The 18,214-nt window shown below is 55.0% G+C and overlaps 1 protein-coding gene across 1 annotated transcript in view; it reads left to right on the top strand.

Moving 5' to 3' along the window:
• Positions 1–6,146: 6,146 nt before the first annotated feature.
• Positions 6,147–18,214, top strand: part of NPEPPS (aminopeptidase puromycin sensitive) — a 53,723-nt gene continuing 41,655 nt past the window's right edge. Inside the window, exons 1-2 of the mRNA XM_068996242.1 lie at positions 6,147–6,310; positions 16,046–16,130. Of these exons, the coding sequence (XP_068852343.1) occupies positions 6,188–6,310; positions 16,046–16,130 (208 nt within the window). The 5' untranslated portion in view covers positions 6,147–6,187. The remainder of the gene's footprint in view (positions 6,311–16,045; positions 16,131–18,214) is intronic.

Below are 18,214 nucleotides of genomic sequence, written 5' to 3'. Positions count from 1 at the left end.
AGGGGTCGCGGGCAGGGATCCCTCCGGATGATCCCAGGACAGGCTGGCACACCGGGATGCTGCGGGCAGGGGGGGGATGGAGGGCAGGGATCCCTCCGGATGATCCCCAGGACAGCCCAGGATGCGGCACCCCCGGGATGCTGCGGGCAGAGCGGGGAGGGGTGGGTGGGGAAGGCTCGGGGGGGGTCCCTCCAAATATCCCGGGGACAATCCGGGATGCAGCACGCCCGCCCTAACACGAAGCATCTCGTCCCAAACCCTCTTCCCTCGAAACCCCATCCCTGGGAGAGCAGCAGGGACACCCTGGGGATGCTCATCACCCGCCCACGCCCGCAGGGCGAGGCCCCGGCCCGGCCCGCGGAGCCAAAGGCGAGCCCAGCCCGGGGGTGCGAAGCCCGGGGGGGAGCGGGGGGCTCGCGGGAGGCTCCGGCCGCGCTCGCTGCGCCTGGCCCCGCTCCCAGTTTGCTTTGGGGACTGTTGATCTTGGCTCCGAGGACGCGTTGCTCCATCGGACAGCTGGTTAATGTGTAGTGACGGCTCCGCTGTGCCCGAGACCGTTGATCCCGGCCCGCGCTCTTATCTGAGCCGGCGGCAGCGGGGACGAGCCGGGAGCGGCCGTGCGGGGCCGTGCCGGGGGGCGCGGGGGGAGCCGGGTCCCCCCTGGGTGGGGGGGGGGATCGGGTCTGCAGCCCCCCAGCACCTCCCAAAATTTGGCGTGATGCTCACTGGGGTGGGGGGGAATAGGAGAGAGTGGGAAAACTGGAGCCCTCTGGAAAACAGGGATGAAGCCCCGGGGCTGTGGAGCCGCTCCTGGAGCAGCCGGGGCTGAGTCACCGCCCCCAGAGCCCCACGGCCCCGGCGCTTTCCCACGGCTCCGGACTCGTGGGGCTGGATTTTCCCAGCCCAGCTGGCTCTCCCGGCTGCCCTGGGATGCCATCCCGGCCGGTTTCACCTCCGTGGGCAGCATGGCAGGGCTCTGGAACCCCTCTGGAGCCACGTCCTTGCCCGTGGGGGGCTCCTGGGGGGCTCGGACCAGGAGCATCCCTGCGGCAGTTTGGGGTGGGGCCGTGGAGATGATGTCCTCATCCCACCTGTGCCCTTCCCCTTGCAAAACCACCACGCGGGGATTTGTCCCGCGGGAGAGCGGGATCAGGGCTGGGATCAGGGCTCAGCACCCGCCCTAAAGTGTCCCCGCCAGCTCCAGGCAGGGGCTTGGCCACATTTGCTTCCATCCTTGTGCAACTTGTCCCAGGTGCCCGGCGGCGAGGCGGGAGGGGACGGGCAGAGCCGCACGCACACACGGAGAGAGGAAAAGCCAGGGAAAAACGCCTCCCAACCCCCCGGGAATGACCCGCGGAGCGAGAGGCCCCAAGAGCTTCGAGCGCTGTTGTCCCCGTGCTCCCGAATACCAGAGATTCCAGCCCTAAGCCGGCGGCCCAGACCTGCGAGGCAGGATTAGCCGGTGCCCTCCGGCTGCTCCCGCTCCCGGCAGGAACGGCGAAAACTCCGGCGAGAGAGAGAGAGAGAAGAAAAGAAAAGAAAAGCCTCCTCGCTTGGGAATTTTCTTTTTTCCTTTCTTCCCCTTTTTCCCCCCCTCCTTGTTTTTTCCTAATTAGAAGGGAGCACTGACAGCGGTTGGTGGCTGCAGAGGCTCTGGGCTAATTACAGCTCCTGGCTTCCACCCCGTCCGTTTGTCCGCGGGCCCTCCCCAGTCTGGCACTGCAGGAGAACCCGGTTTGGTCGGGACACGGCGGAGGAGGCGGCTTCTCCCCGGCTTTCTCCGTGGAGCCTCGCTCTTTCTTTCTTCCTTCTTTTTCTTTTTTTTTTTCCCCCTGGATTCTTGCTGACAGCAGCATCTGTCACCTCACAGCATCTCCCGTGCGGAGCAGCACCCGTGGAAAGCGCCCCAGAGCCCTTTGCAAAGCACAAGCCCCGTGGCCACCGCGGCCACCGAGACCCCTCCCGCCCCCCTCGCGTGGCTGGAGGGCACCCAGTGACCCCGCGGCCATCGGGGATGGGAATTAAAGCTCAGAGGAGACAATCCCCTCCGCTTCCCTCCCGCGGAGCCGAGCAGCTCTGCTCCAGGAATAGTTTTATCCTGCCCCTGACCTTCCCGTGGCTCTGCCAGCGACAGTCACCCGTGGCCACACGCGGTGCCAGCACCGAGGCCAGGCGGGACGAGACGGGATTTTTGCCCTGGCAAAGTCCCCCCGGCACGGCTGTGGCACAGCTGGCCTTCATCTGCTGCCCGGTGGCCTCGGGGTGTCCCCAGCGTGGCACGGCCGGGCTGAGTCCAATTCCATCCATCCCGGCTGCAAATCCCGCAGGGAGCCTCCTCGCCAAACCACGGCGTCCAGCCCTCCCCTGGCTGAAGGGCCAGACGGGACTTTCCGCCCAGCACCCCGCCAGGATTCCCTAAAACCTCGAAACATTCCCTGGGCCGGGTCCTGGCCCCGCTGTCCCCACACCCCGCAGCCTGCCCGGTGTCCATCCCCGTGTCCATCCCCGTGTCCATCCCCGTGTCCCGCGGGGCTCCGCACCCCGCCGAGGCGCCGGGAGCCGGCAGGACGGAGCAGGGCGGCAGCTGCCTGAACCCCCCGCGCGGCTCCAGCTGTTTCCAGCTGTTTCCTTGTCTCCCTTTCCCTCCCCGGGGCTCTGCAGCACAATGCGGCCCCGCGGCAGCCCCGGATGAACCCGGGCTCGGCAGCGCTGGGTTTTTGTAACCATGTGCTGAGAGAGCTGTCTGTACTTTCTCCCTGCCCCAGTTCGTGCCGCCGGCTCCTCCAGCTCTCAGCGAATCCCTGCTCCCTCCCTGAATCCTTCTTCCCTCTCGAATCCTATTCCCCTCCTCAAATCCCATCTCCCTCCCTCAAATCTCTACTCCCCTCCTCAAATCCCATCTCCCTCCCTCAAATCTCTACTCCCCTCCTCAAATCCCATCTCCCTCCCTCAAATCTCTACTCCCCTCCTCAAATCCCATCTCCCTCCCTCAAATCTCTACTCCCCTCCTCAAATCCCATCTCCCTCCCTCAAATCTCTACTCCCCTCCTCAAATCCCCATTCCTGCCCTGAATCCCTGGCTCGGCACTGACTACTCTTTTTGAAACAGCAAAGTTTACCACTTTTACACAAAAACAAATCTCGTTGGGGAAGGAATGGGATAAAACAATAAGGATCAATCCCAGTTTCCAGTGGTGGAAGGCTGATTCCCAGCTTCTGACAGTTGTGCTTCCTCCTTAAAACGAGGGAGGTTGTGGCACCCCCAAGCCCTTCAGAGCACTTTTGTGGGCTGAGATTAATTAAATCCATATTTAACGCCTCATGGAGGCAGCGGATGAGTTCCTGGATCCAAACTCCAGAGCAGGGCTGGGGCTGCCACCCCAGAAGCGACAGGAATTTTTCACCCTTCCTTTTATTTTTTTCCCCATATATAAGCCTTTATTGTGGATTTTTAAGCTTCCTGCTGGTGTTTGTCACACTCCCAACCAGCCATCCCGCAGTATTTCCCTGGAATACTGCTCTCTGCACCGTGTGCATGGCTTTTCCAGCTGTATTCCTCATGGAGCATCTTCCAGGAGACCCTGGAACGTGCTGGGGGAGCCCCGAAGGGCTGCAGGAGACCTTGGGGGTCTTCCTGCGCAAGAAATTCCGATTTTATTGATTTATTATATTTTATTTTATTTTATTTTATTTTATTTGTAGGATGTGAGCCTGGCCACAAAGGGTCTTCCTGGGAGGGTTATCCTGGAAGTCCTGCAATACCCAGGATTCACCTGGATGCTGCACTTCAAGCATGAGGAAGAAGAGGAGGAGGAAGAGAGTGGCTGTTGGTTTAGGGTGGGGAGAAAACCAACCCCACGTTGCTGCCCAGACAAGCCCGGTGGACAGGACACCTCCCTGCTCCACACATCCCATTTTTGTGGCGAAATCCAAGAGGTTTTTATCTGATTTCACCATTTTTCAGCACTGGAGGTTGGCAATAGCTGCACCCTGAGCTCTGCTGCCTTATCTGGGTTTGGGGGGCACAGAAGTGGCTGAATCCCTGGAGAAAGGGACCTGTGTCCTCCACATAAAAGTGACAGGAGCCGAGGAGTTCTCAGAGGGCTGGGCAGGATAATGGGAACCCTGGAGAAATCCCATGCACTGCTGGTTTGGGATCTGCTGGAAAAAGTGATCAATAAAATTAAAACATAGAGGAGAACAAAGGTGGCTCAGTAACGGGGGCACCCTTCCAGCTCTGCCCCCCCATCTGAGTGCACCGGGAGACCCTGGAGCCATCATCCCCCTGAACTGGGAATACTGGGAGGCTCCACTAATGGGGTGCCCCATGTCACTGTCACCCCAAACTGTGTGACCTGGGAGCCTCCTGCTAACGAGGTGCACCGTGCTATTTACCCCACCCAGACCGGGTGCACCAGGATCCCCCATTACCGGGATCCCCCATTACCAGGATCCCCCATTACCAGGATCCCCAATTACCGGGATCCCCCATTACCGGGGTGCGCTCTGCCAGCCCCCCATTACCGGGGCCCACCGGGATCCCCCATTACCGGGATCCCCCATTACCGAGGTGCACTCATTACCGGGGTGCACTCTGCCAGCCCCGCCATGACTGGGGCCCATCAGGATCCCCCATGACCGGGATCCCCAATTACCGGGATCCCCCGTTACCGGGGCCCACCAGGATCCCCCATTACCGGGATCCCCCGTTACCGGGATCCCCATTCCCGGGATCCCCAATTACCGAGATCCCCCATTACCGGGATCCCCTGTTACCGGGATCCCCCATTCCCAGGATCCCCCATTACCGGGATCCCCATTACCGGGATCCCCAATTACCGGGATCCCCCATTCCCGGGATCCCCCATTCCCAGGATCCCCATTCCCAGGATCCCCCATTCCCAGGATCCCCGTTACCGGGATCCCCATTACCGGGATCCCCAATTACCGGGATCCCCATTCCCGGGATCCCCATTCCCAGGATCCCCCATTCCCGGGATCCCCCATTCCCGGGATCCCCAATTACCAGGATCCCCCATTCCCGGGATCCCCCATTCCCGGGATCCCCATTACCGGGATCCCCATTCCCAGGATCCCCCATTCCCAGGATCCCCGTTCCCAGGATCCCCTATTCCCAGGATCCCCCATTCCCAGGATCCCCCATTCTCGGGATCCCCCATTCTCGGGATCCCCCGTTCCCGGGATCCCTGTTCCCAGGATCCCCCATTCCCAGGATCCCCCATTCCCAGGATCCCCCATTCCCGGGATCCCCCATTACCGGGATATCCCCCATTCCCGGGATCCCCCATTCTCGGGACCCCCCATTCCCAGGATCCCCGTTCCCGGGATCCCCCATTCCCAGGATCCCCATTCCCAGGATCCCCCATTCCCAGGATCCCCCATTCCCAGGATCCCCATTCCCAGGATCCCCATTCCCAGGATCCCCCATTCCCAGGATCCCCCATTCCCAGGATCCCCGTTCCCGGGATCCCCCATTCCCAGGATCCCCATTCCCAGGATCCCCCATTCCCAGGATCCCCCGTTCCCAGGATCCCCGTTCCCGGGCTCCCCCATTCCCGCAGCCCCGGGGGAGGGGCGTGGCCAGCCGCCGCGCGCAGGGTGGGCGTGGCCCAGCGAGGGGGGCGCGGCCGCTCGGGGCGTGGCTTCGCGCACGCGCAGTTCCCGCCACCGCTTACGCAACTCCTCCCGTCGCCTTCCCCCCCCCCCCCCCCCCCGCCTCTCCCGCTCCCCGGCCCCCCGCGCGCGCTACGTGCGCGGCCGCGTGGCGCCGCCGCGCGCACGCGCACGCGCCGTCCGCGTGCCTCCCTCCCTCCCTCCCTCCCTCCCTCCCTCACCACCGCCACCACCACCCCCCCCACCCCTCCCTCCCTCTCCGCTCTCCTCTCCCCGCACTCCCCCACCGGGGCCGCCTCGAGTCGGGAGCGCGCGCGCGCGCCCCCGCCCCTCCCTCCTCCTCCTCCTCCTCCTCCTCCTCCTCCTCCTCCTCATCTTCCTCCTCCTCATCCTCCGCTCCCGCCGCTCCTCCCGCCGCTGCTCCCTCTCGGTGTGTCCGTGCGGAGCCGCCGCGTCGCCCTTCCCGCGCCCCCCCCGCCGCCCCCCGCCCCCCCCCGCCGCCGCCGCCGCCCCGCCGGGGGGGGCGCAGCCCCGCACCCCCCGCGCTCCCGCCATGCCGGAGAAGCGGCCGTTCGAGCGGCTGCCCGCCGACGTGTCCCCCCTCAACTATGGGCTCTGCCTCAAGCCGGACCTCATCGACTTCACCTTCGAGGGCAAGCTGGAGGCCGCCGTGCAGGTAGGGCCCCCCCCCCCCCTTCCTCCTCATCCTCCCGCCCCGCCCCCAAGGGGTCCCGCCAGCCCGCGCCCTCTCGAGGGGACCCCTCGGTTCCCCCTCCCCCCCCAGGGGACCCCCCAATCCCCTCCCCGTCCCTCTGGGGGGTCCCCCCCCCCCCGCCCTCAGGGACTCTTTTTCCCCCCCTCAGGGGACCCTTCTCCCCCCCCTTTCCCAGCCGTGCCCTCAGGGACCCCTCAGCTCCGATCCCCCCTTTCCTCTGCGCTCAGCCCCAGGGCCCGGCCGGGCAGGTGCAAGGAGGCCCCTCGGGGCTCCCCCCCGCGTCTTCTCCCTCTCTTTCCATTCAGAATGGATGCACAAACCCTCTCCAAACGCCCCAAAACCCCGCCGCGACCCCCTAAACCCGGCCCGGCTCGGGGGGGGGGCCCCGCCCAGCCCCGCTGCGGCCCCCGCGGGTCCCCCCGGGCGGCTCCTCCCGGGCCAGAGCTGGCCTGGGCCGGGATGTGGGATAAGCCCGGAGCTGTCGGCAGCACCGGGATGTGCTCGGCCGGGATCCCCGGGAACCCCCAGACCCTCGGGGAGCCCCCCCCCGTGCTGCCCTGCCCGGCCTCCAGCGCGCTGCCGGGCGCTCCATGCAGGCGTGGGGATGGATCGGGATTTTGCTGGAAAAGCCAAATAAGCGATGAAAGGAGAAGTGCCCCCCCGGTGTGGCTCGGTAAGGGTAGGCCTCGGTGTCATGGAGAGCTGGGAGGAAGAGAGGCTGGGATAAGCGCCGGGAAAAAGGTTTGCGGACCCAAAACGCCGCGTTTTCTGCAAGGCAGGAAAAATCCTCCTCGCCGTGCTCGTGCTTCAGAGCCAGAACCAGTTTGGTGAAATCCTTCAAGTCTCCCAGTCATTCTCATTGGCTGCTCTGCCAAGATTTCCCGAATTTGCTTTCACGTCTTTTTTTTTTTTTTTTTTTCCCCTTGTGATTTGAGGATAGGTACAGAATTATAAAGGGATAACTGGGTTTTGGTTTGGCTTTTTCCCCCCCCCCCCCCCCTGAAAATTAGCTAGTCGCACAGAGAGAGCTTAAAAATATTTGAGGGAGATTTTAAATCTCGAGATGTGAGCGGATTTAAGCCTTGCTCTGATGAAGGGGGTGGTTAAACCTTGTTTTAAAGCGAGGTAATAAATGCAAGAAAGCAATAAACCTTTGCAGGATGTGAGGCACAGGTAGCGAGGAGGGCGAGTTCTTCCCTGGGGAGTGTCTGTGGGAACTGGGGAGGGCCCAGGGCTGGGGATGATGGGGAATCTTGTGACTTTGGGGACCTGGAGGAACCCAACCAGAGATGAGTAACTTTGTGTCATGTGACAGAAATATCGAAAACCTAAATCTCCTCGCGGATTTGGTCCTGGCTCAGGGGTTTGGTCCCAGCCTCGGGGCTGCTGCTGCCTTTGGGATGTTTCAGTTTGAAAAAGGCCGGCTGGAGAAATTCCCGATCTCTTCCACCTTAATCCCGGCCACCTATTCCTGTCCTCGCACCCAGGGTGCTGCTCCTCGGCTCTGTTCCAGCTGTGGGGCTGTAAATGGGATCACTGAAATCACCCAGGTTAAAAATAACACTCGGGGGGAGGGGAGCAGTGGCTTTTTAAGCCACTGCTGAGGAGAGGAGTGGTGAACAGCAGCTTTGGGACCTTCTCTTGGATGCAGGAATACCCAGAGGTTTCTCCCGGCTGGGGTGGTTGGTTTGCAGGTTGTACCCCTCCTGTTGGAGGGGTTTTGAATGTTGTTTGCTGCGTCCAGGTGAATTCCTGGAGCAGCGGATCCCACCTGGAGGTGTGGAATCCTGCGCTTCCCCACCACCGAGGGCATGGGCTGGGGAAAAGCAGTGACCCCACAGGTTCCAGGCTGGAAAAAAAAAACCAAACCCCCTTGTGTTCACATCCTGGAGAGCTGCTCTGGTGTTCTCACCGGCGAGAGGAGGGGAGAGGGGGGGAAAAGCGAAGCAAATCCGAAGCCAGAGGGCGAGGTTTTCAAAACAGATCTAAGAATGTATCTTTATTTTGGATAACTTTTAACACCGGGAACCAAGGTGGCTCCCTCCCAGCTGCCGGGCAGGGAAGTGGATCAGGGGTGAGTTCACCTGCTTGTGTAGGGTTGGGAACCTGGAGAGGTTTCCTGGGGCGGCCAGTGCACAAAACACAAGGAAATCCCAGGAAATTAGAGGGGAACTGTTCTGCACCTTGATGGGGAGAGGGACAACCAGCTCACTCACAGGATGCTTTTTGTACAAGGCTTGATGAACAAAAAATAACAACTATTGGCTTATTTTTATCAAGCTGGTCTAGAAAAATAAGACATTTGAGTTCTTTTGGGGTCAAATTACTTTAATTGAGGACCTGCTGGCCCTTTCTACCTGTACCTTGTCCTGTGGTGGGATGGAGCTCACCGGGGATTTCTGTTTCCAGCATCACCTGGGAGCTTTGGAATTGCTGTAAACTCATCGAGGCAAGGGTGGGTTTGTGCTGAAACACAACATTTTTGATTTTTGGGTGGGGAAAGTACCAGGTGCTGCCTCCTCTTGAGGATCCAGCTGTTGTTTTTTTAATATCTATCAATAATAATTGCCAGCTCCTCTGCTGCAGCCCGGCTGGATAATGTGATCCACATCAGGTGCTTCCACCGGTGATGCTTTCTGGGGTGAGTTCTGAGGTTTTGACACCAAAAAAAAACCCCAAAAAATACCCCAAAAAGCCAGGAAAAGTTTCCAGAGCCTCCAAAGTGCTTTGTTTGCTTTGTTATTTGGCATCTTTAAGAGCAGAGTGGAATTAGTGCGGGCCGCGATGTTTAGTCAAGGTATTACAAGTAAACACTTGATCATTCTTACTCACTCCAGTAATAGGATTTGCAGCCTTCTGGGGAGAATTTTGGGCTTTCAAGCCCTTAAAAAAAAGTCCCACCCTCGACTTTGGGGCAGGACTCTTGTGTTGGCTTTAAGACCTATAAATAACCTGCAACACTTTGTGCCACCATAAATAAATGTGGCACTCGCATGGCAACTCCAGATAATCTTCAGAGGATAAAACCTCTGGTGATGCAAAAGATAAAGAGTGGCAGCAGGGACCAGGCTGATTCCAACACCTGGGAAAAGGAGTGGGACCTGCTTGGGGTTTGTTGTGGCACTTGCTGTGTTCAGCTCAGGGAATTGTCCCCCCCCTGGATAAAGGAATGATCCTGAAATCTGTCTCCTGCTAAGTTTAATTCCACAGCCCTTTCGGAGCTGTGCTTCTGAAGGCTCTGGTAACCCATATATTCAAATTTTGACCGGTTATTCCAGATTTTTAAATGATATAATTTGTGGCCACACGAATACTTTTGAAGTCCGTGCAGTTGTGTAACAATTACATAAACTGACAGTACATCATTCCCATTTATCACAGCTGAAAACCCCAAAAAATCCTTAAATGAACTATTTCACAAGGAACCCTTGGTCCCAGCTGGGACAAAAGCGTGGCTGTGGGAGAGTCAGAGCTGGAACAGAGTCTCCTGCTCACACTCCTGTGATTGTTCTGCCACTTATGTCATCTTCCAGCATTTAAACTTGATTTGTTGAGGGCGTGGGGATGCCTCTCAATGAGCACAATTAAGATTGTGGGGTGGAAATGGTTCATTTACATGATTCCTCTGTTAGTTTGAGGTTTAATTACCCCAGCCCTGGCTCTCAGGGCCTGGTTATCAGTGCAGGGCACTCGCATTACTCAGCGTCTGGGTCAAACTTTTTATTTGTTTGCTTTTTCCCCCACTCTGCTTTTGGCTCCTGGGAGGGCTGGAACAAAGAGGGGATGGGTGGCCTTGGTGTTGGCCAGCAGGAGTGACCAGCAGCAGAAACAAATGGCTGCCTCCAGCTTTAGGCTTTCAAATCCAACTTCTTAACGCTCCAAGGGATCTCCTGTGTGACACCAACGATGGCCAGCGTTGTCTCCCAGCTTCCTGGTGTTTCCCTGTCCGTAAATTCCCTTCCTTGGAGAGTCTCCTGGCGTGATTCACATCCCTGACTGGAAACTCCACCGAGGTGTTCCTTGGTCACAGAGCAGCTTTATCTGGGAAGAATTTACAACCTGGGCTCCTTCAAATACCTTCTGCAGCGCCTTTAATGGATCTCAGGGGTCCCCTGGTGTATTTAGCAATATTTAACTGGTTGCCTGCTGCTTTTTATGGGGTAATTATGCAATATCTGCTGGCCTAAGGAATGTATAGAGTGACCCTGCTGCACGCTGGTTAAAGGTTCATGGTGACGCTCTGGTGTGTGATCCTGGGGAAATGGAGCTCGCTGGGTGTAGTGTTTGTGCTCCTGGGGAGTGGGGAACTCGTCCAGGATAAATACCTGTGCTATCCACAATTGCAACTTGAGTTTCCAGCACGTGAAAATTAAACCTGGAGTGGGGGGTTGAAGGGTTGAAGGCAACACCTCAGGGCTCTTCTTCTGTCAGCAGCTCAAAAATAGGGTTTTTTTACCCTTCTCCCCGCAAAAAGGGCTCCTTCAGCCCCATAATTCCTAAGGCTGAGGTGCTTGCAGTGATCACAAAAGAGGTTTTTACTCATCCCTGTGAATCCAACACCTCTGGGGCTGGATGTGCTTTGGAACGAGGGGAATTCTTCCAGTGGCGTTGTTAATTTTACTCCTTGGCCGCCAGAATTTGCTGGAGATGCAGGTTAATAAATCTCCTTATTCCTCTCCTCATTGAAGGTTTGAATTCCTACAAAAAGACACACCCTGCAACACAACCGGGAGTAAATTTAGTTGGCTATTTTTAGAGAGCAAATTGCTAAAAACACACATGGTTGTTGTAGTGCTGCTTTTAGAGAAAGGGCTCTGGAGCCATGTGACAAGATTTGAATTATCTGGGCTCTGGAGAATTAGTTTTGACTCCAGGAGATCCCTTTGGATGCACCTCATCCTGTATTTCAGGTAGGCTGGTGTTCAAATCCCTGCTCCTGAGATCTTAAAAAGGTTTTTCCATCAAATCCTTTCCTGCTTTGACCACCGGTGAAAACCAAAAGCTTTACAGCACTTTTGGGTCTTGTTTGGCAGAGCCAAATAATCAACATTTTTAGCTCTTCTTCCATCAAATGGAAAACTTTTTTTGGGGGGAATTTCAGCTGTTTGCTCCTGCTGGATGAGCTTTCCCTTCCCTGCTCGTGGTGCCTGAGTCTGGCTGATCTCAAAGCAGGTGTTTGAATTCTGATTAATTTAGTATTCAATTTAACTCACCAAAAGCCAGAAGTTTCCAATCTCGAAGCATTCCTTCCCTCCAGATACTCCTCTTGGTCCACCCAATTTCTGAGCTGTGCAGAACTGCTCTTCTCTCAATTAACCTTTTCTTGCTGAAAAGGAAACTTATTATATTTATTATATTTATTATATTCATTATATTCCAGAGCAAGGTGAAGCAGGGTGACAGCCCCCACGTGTCCCCCCTTGCTATCTGCTTATACTTCCCGCAGAAATCTGCTTTTTTTTTGGCCTTTAACACATAAAAATCGCTGCTGGAACAGAATCTCTGCCTTCTAGAACGTGGCATTACAGGAAGAAAAAAAGCATTTTGGAGGGATAAAAGCCAGCAATTCGTTTTCAGGCTGTCCCTGGTGACATCAGGGGGTTGTAAGTGAACTAAGCTGGGGCAGGTTCTGGCCCTGCTTTGCTTTTGTTCTCACAGGTGTGTCTGCCCTTCAGTGCCTCTCAGGGAGGAGATCTCCTGCTGGAGCCTGGGTGGCAGCAGGAAAAATTTATTTTCCCCTCTGAACTAAATCCTGAGAGTCTCAGAAGGTGCCAGGTTCTGCAGGCAGAATTCCTGCCTGCACAGTGAGTTTTGTCCCTTTTTTGGGAGATCTAGAGGCAGAGTTCCTGCCTGCACAGTGAGTTTTGTCCCTTTTTGGGAGATCTACAGGCAGAATTCCTGCCTGCACAGTGAGTTTTGTCCCTTTAGAGGCAGAATTCCTGCCTGTACAGGGAATTTTGTCCCTTTTTTTGGGAGGGGAGATCTAGAGGCAGAATTCCTGCCTGCACAGTGAGTTTTGTCCCTTTAGAGGCAGAATCCCTGCCTGCACAGTGAATTTCACCCTTTTTTTGGGGGGGAGATCTAGATACAGAATTCCTGCCTGTACAGTGAATTTTGTCCCTTTTTTGGGAGATCTACAGGCAGAGTTCCTGCCTGCACAGTGAATTTTGGGAGAGCTAGATACAGAATTCCTGCCTGCACAGTGAATTTTGTCCCTTTTTTGGGAGATCTAGATACAGAATTCCTGCCTGCACAGTGAATTTTGTCCCTTTAGAGGCAGAATCCCTGCCTGTACAGGGAATTTCACCCTTTTTTTGGGGGGGAGAGCTAGATACAGAATTCCTGCCTGCACAGTGAATTTTGTCCCTTTAGAGGCAGAATCCCTGCCTGTACAGGGAATTTCACCTGTTTTTTGGGGGGAGATCTAGATACAGAATCCCTGGCTGTACAGTGAATTTCACCCTTTTTTGGGGGGGGAGATCTAGAGGAGGAATTCCTGCCTGCACAGTGAATTTTGTCCCTTTTTTTGGGAGATCTAGAATCAGAATTCCTGCCTGCACAGTGAATTTTGTCCCTTTTTTTGGGAGATCTAGAATCAGAATTCCTGCCTGCACAGTGAATTTTGTCCCTTTAGAGGCAGAATTCCTGCCTGCACAGTGAATTTTGTCCTTTTTTTGGGAGATCTACAGGCAGAATTCCTGCCTGCACAGTGAGTTTTGTCCCTTTTTTGGGAGATCTAGAGGCAGAGTTCCTGCCTGCACAGTGAATTTTGTCCCTTTAGAGGCAGAATCCCTGCCTGTACAGGGAATTTCACCTGTTTTTTGGGGGGAGATCTAGATACAGAATCCCTGGCTGTACAGTGAATTTCACCCTTTTTTTGGGGGGAGATCTAGAGGAGGAATTCCTGCCTGCACAGTGAATTTTGTCCCTTTTTTTGGGAGATCTAGAATCAGAATTCCTGCCTGCACAGTGAATTTTGGGAGAGCTAGATACAGAATCCCTGCTTGTACAGTGACTTTTGTCCCTTTTTTGGTGGGGGAAGAGGTGGAGAAAGAACTTTTTTAGCCTCCTGGCTCATTTATCCCTTTAGATATTTCCTAGTACGCTGCACTCTCCTAAAACTGGCTTGATACAGGTAGGAAGTGAGGAAAAAAAATGATCTAAAAATAGGTAATTGCCTGTTTAAGGAGCCTCTGGATTGTCTCTGCTTAAACCTAAACTTTCTTACTTTGCAGGCTCAGTGCTCCACTGAAAGTTTTGTCCTCGAAGAGGTTTTTTTTTTTAAGATCAAGCCCATTGTTAAGCTCACATTGTCTGCAATTTGGACAGCTCTTAACGCAGCTTCAGCCCCGAATCCAGAGAGATTTGGATTCATAGATTGAATAAAGGTCTCTAGACATTTATAAAAGCTTTTCTCATTCTGATTTTGCTGCGCTTTAGAAAACCTTGAGAAACCCCAAGCTCTGGTATTGTGGTGAAAACACAATTTGCTTTTTGGGTTTGGGGGAGCTTTGCAAGTTTTCAGTTTCATGCACTCAGAATTGAAAGAGAAAAATAAAAAAAGTAGATTTCAGGTTGTAAATCTTTCCTGGAAGCATCAGATCTACCCTGTGTTAGACTGTTAGACTTGCTCTCAGTGCTTTGCAAACATGTTTTTACAGTCAGGTTGGGTTTATTAATTAGAATTAATTTGATTTTAATTCCTATCAAGAGGCAAGGTGGTGAAAACGACGGTGCTGCACCTCTCGGTGTGACACTGCTGCAGGGGAGCAGGGCTTGGGAAGAGGCACCAGCAGTTACTCTGCTCAGAAAGTGTAAACCTTTACATAATATTTATTTAAAAACCCATTCCATAACTGGGAACGAGACAGATTTGTTGGGTTAGAGAGGTCAGGAAGAAACTCCTGGCCGGGTTGGGGGTGTGTGGGTCAGGCTGTGGGGTTGGCTCTCCTTGGATGAGGGGGTGGCTCATGGATGGAGCATTCTTAGGGATGTGGGGACACCTATCAAACCACACATTTAAATTCCTTAATCCTCCCTTATCAATTTTCTCCAATTTTCTGCCCCAGGTGACTGAGGAGCCACTCCTGGCTCTGCACTGATTATTTATTCCCGGCTCCTCCTCTCGCTCACATCCCGGGCCCTGATGGCACAGGGAGACAAGTGGGGGACCTGAACCTTTTATTGTGGCTTTATCAACAAAATAAAACCATAAACCCTGTGTTTCCTGTGCTGCCTGGGAGGTGAGCTGGCCTGAGCACGCACAGGGGCGGAGCAGATCCAGCTCCCGGTGTGCAGAGGCTTGGAATGGTGGAATTTGGGTTGGAAGGGAGCTTAAATCCCATCCATTCCCACCCCAGCCTTGAGCAGGGACTCTTTCCACTGTCCCAGGCTGCTTCAATGGGCACTTCCAGGGATGGGGCAGCCACAGCTTCTCTGGGAAATCCGTTCCAGCCTCTCCCCACCCTCACAGGGAGGAATTCCATCCCAATATCTCATCCAGCCCCACCCTCTGGCAGTTTAAACCCATTCCCCCTTGTCCTGACCCTTGCAATAGTTCTTCATCTTTCTTCCAGGCTCCTGTCAGGTACTGGGAGACCCAAACCTTCTCCAGGCCGAGCCATCCCACTTTTCCCAGCCTTTCCTCACAGCAGAGCTGCTCCATCCCTCTCCATCCACCTCTGTGACCTCCTCTGGACTCTGTGTCCTTCCTGTGCTGAGATCCCAGAGCTGGAGGCAGCTCCAGGGGGTTCCTGGTTCAGACATGGATACCTGGAATGATGTGTCCAGGTGTTAACAGGGCATTTTAAAGGGAAAAAAAAGAAAGGGATAGAGGTCTTTAGACTTCAAGGAACTGACTCTGGGCTAGGAAGCAGTTTCTTCATGCCTGTGTTTAATCTGGTTGGCTGTTACAGAAGTTTTTGCTCCTTTACTGAAAGAACTGGTGGTGTCTCCTGCTAGAAACCAAATCCTGGGCAAGCAGAATTCCCAGCTTGATCCAGTGTGATCATTCTGGTGGTTTCAGCCATAAATTGCTGAATAACTCCCCGTTTAACTCCCAAATATTTTACCCCTTTGTAATTAATTTCTATTTCATTTGAATTCCTCTGTATTCAGGCTCTCGCATTCAAACAGGGAACTGGCACAGCCCCACGGTTTATTCCTACGCTGGGAGCTGGCACTTGGTAAATAAAGCAAAGTGTGTGGAGCCAAGAGCTGGCAGAAGGGAAGCTCCAAGGAAAATGGGAAGGAGAATCTCCTGGCAGATGTTTTGAAGCTGAGGAGTTGTGACAGCGGGGAGCACATACAGGGGTTGTGTTTGCGGTCGTCTCCCAAAGATCCGCGTTTGCGCTCCGACGGTTTTGCTCTGCTCTCCCTTAGGCCGTGCCCAGAGGAGGCTGATGGGCTCAGTGTCCATTTTTATTGGGTTTGGATTTCCCCAGGCCTGCACAAGGGCCCCATTGTGAAGTTTTCAGCCCCGTTTTTTACCCTGTGGTTCGCTCCCTTCAGTGATTCAGTGGAGATGAGTGGCTGAGCACCGTTCACACCCCGGAGCAGCGCTGGAGTGCCTCGTTCTTCTTCACCATCCCAAGCACCCAATTCTCCTTCAAACAGCTGATGCTGGAGGGGCTTTTTAGATGGATGGGAGGTGGGAATTCCCATTTCTTCCTGATGCTGATGGAGTTTCTCTTCCAGGTGAAAAATGCAACCAACCAAATCGTGATGAACTGCGCTGACATCGACATCATCACCGCGTCCTACGCCCCGGAAGGAGATGAAGGTAGGAGCCATGGTTGGTTTCGTTTGTGCCTCTGGGAGCTGCTGCCAACGGCCCAAGAGCTCTGATTACAAAGTGATGTCATGGTTTGATAAGCTCAGCCCCGCCCCCGGAAGCACAGAATTCCTTATCTCGCTTCCATGTTCGCTTTCATCTCTGCCAGTTGTGTTATGGTGAATAAATTCCTTCACCTTCTCCTCCATCGTGCCTGAGGGATGTAGGCAGAGGATGCTGGGCTGGTTTGATTTTTTTTTTTTTAATCTGGATATCATATAAACTTCTAAGAACATCACCTGTACCTGTGGATTTGGGAATATCGACAAAATCCATGCCAGGGCTCAGATGAGGAATGCATCAATAACGGCCTGCAGTAGGAAATACTCACGGGGGAGGGTTTGGAGAGCACAGAAAACACTTAATTGGCCTTTAGCAGGGTGTTCTGAGTGTTGGACAGCGTGGAGAAAGGTGATAGTGTGGAGGAGACCGGGGTGGGGTCTGGCTCCGTGAAGGGCTGGAAGTTGCTGGAGGAATGGAAGTTACTGGAGAAATTCGTAACACTCAGCTGCAGTCGTTGACTTCCCCAATTATATTTGGAGGGGATTAGCAAAGACAAAAAGGGCTTTAGCAGCTGAAGCATGAAATGAAGGAGGTGTGGAAAACAAGCTCCGTGGAGCAGCCGTGGTCTCACAGTGGGCAGAGCCTTCCTGGGGTTCTCAGGGAGCCTCTGCTCTTTCAAGCCCAGCAGTTCTTTGGTCCAACTGCTGCTGAAGCCCTTCAGAGAACAAAAAGCTTCTGCAGGGCTTCCCTTTCCACAAGGGAAATGTCCCTTTCCATGAGGAAAACACCACGGTGATGCCATGAAACGCTTCGTTAAATGCGTGGTCAGGGATTAATGGAATGATTTTGGTGATGGGTGGGAGGAAGGTGTTCTTTGGGTAGCTTTAAACTTTGCTATTTATGCAGCAGCTGGATAAAGGTGGAAGAAAGGGCTGTGTTTGGACACTTGAAGAAGAAAAGAAATGTGGATTTCTGGAGTGGGTTTTGTAGGGATCATTTCGGTTCTGTTGCCAGTGGTGTTATCGTACAGATTCGTGCAGGGAAGTGGCCAGGGCTGGGAGCACCCTGGGATGGTGGGAGGTGTCCCTGCCCATGGCAGGGGTGGCACTGGATGGGCTTTAAGGTCCCTTCCCACCCAAACCATTCCATGATGCCACTTTACAGATCCCTGTAACGTTACTCCACTTTTACAGATGGAGAAATGGACTCGGGAGGGGATTTGGGGGGAAAAGTTCCTCCCTGTGAGGATGGTGAGACCCTGGCACAGAGAAGCTGAGGCTGCCCCTGGATCCCTGGCAGTGTCCAAGGCCAGGCTGGATTGAGGCTTGGAGCAATCCAGGATGGTGGAAAGTGTCCCTGCCCATGGCAGGAGCTGGCAATGGGTGGGATTTAAGGTCCTTTCCACCCCAAAGCTCTCTGGAATTCCATGATTCCAAGCAGAATATCTGCACCGAGTCTTTGCATTTAAACGGGTTTGATTTTTTTTTTTTTTTTAAATTATTTTTAAGCACCCAGAGGATTTTTTTGGGGGGGGGGGGAGTGCAGCTGAGGTGAGGAGCTGTGTCCTGAGGAAGCAGCTTTGGGAAGAGGGCGTGTGTGGAAAAGCAGAGCTCAGCTCAGGAAGTGCCGGCAGGGAAGGGAACGACCAAGGACCCTGGAGTGAGGCCAACCCCGTTTGATAGGGAAAGAATGGAAAACTGTCCCCTGGCACCTCGGGGCTGTCCCCTGGCACCTCGGGGCTGTCCCCTGGCACCTCGGGGCTGTCCCCTGGCTCCTCGGGGCTTGACCCCTGGCTCCTCGGGGCTGTCCCCTGGCTCCTCGGGGCTGTCCCCTGGCACCTCGGGGCTGTCCCCTGGCACCTCGGGGCTGTCCCCTGGCTCCTCGGGGCTGTCCCCTGGCTCCTCGGGGCTGTCCCCTGGCACCTCGGGGCTGTCCCCTGGCACCTCGGGGCTTGACCCCTGGCACCTCAGAGCTGTCCCCTGGCACCTCGGGGCTGTCCCCTGGCTCCTCGGGGCTGTCCCCTGGCACCT

Source organism: Aphelocoma coerulescens, chromosome 27, assembly GCF_041296385.1.
Source record: "Aphelocoma coerulescens isolate FSJ_1873_10779 chromosome 27, UR_Acoe_1.0, whole genome shotgun sequence".
In the NCBI taxonomy this organism is placed as follows: Eukaryota; Metazoa; Chordata; class Aves; order Passeriformes; family Corvidae; genus Aphelocoma; species Aphelocoma coerulescens.
This window is presented reverse-complemented; position numbering and strand designations above follow the sequence as displayed.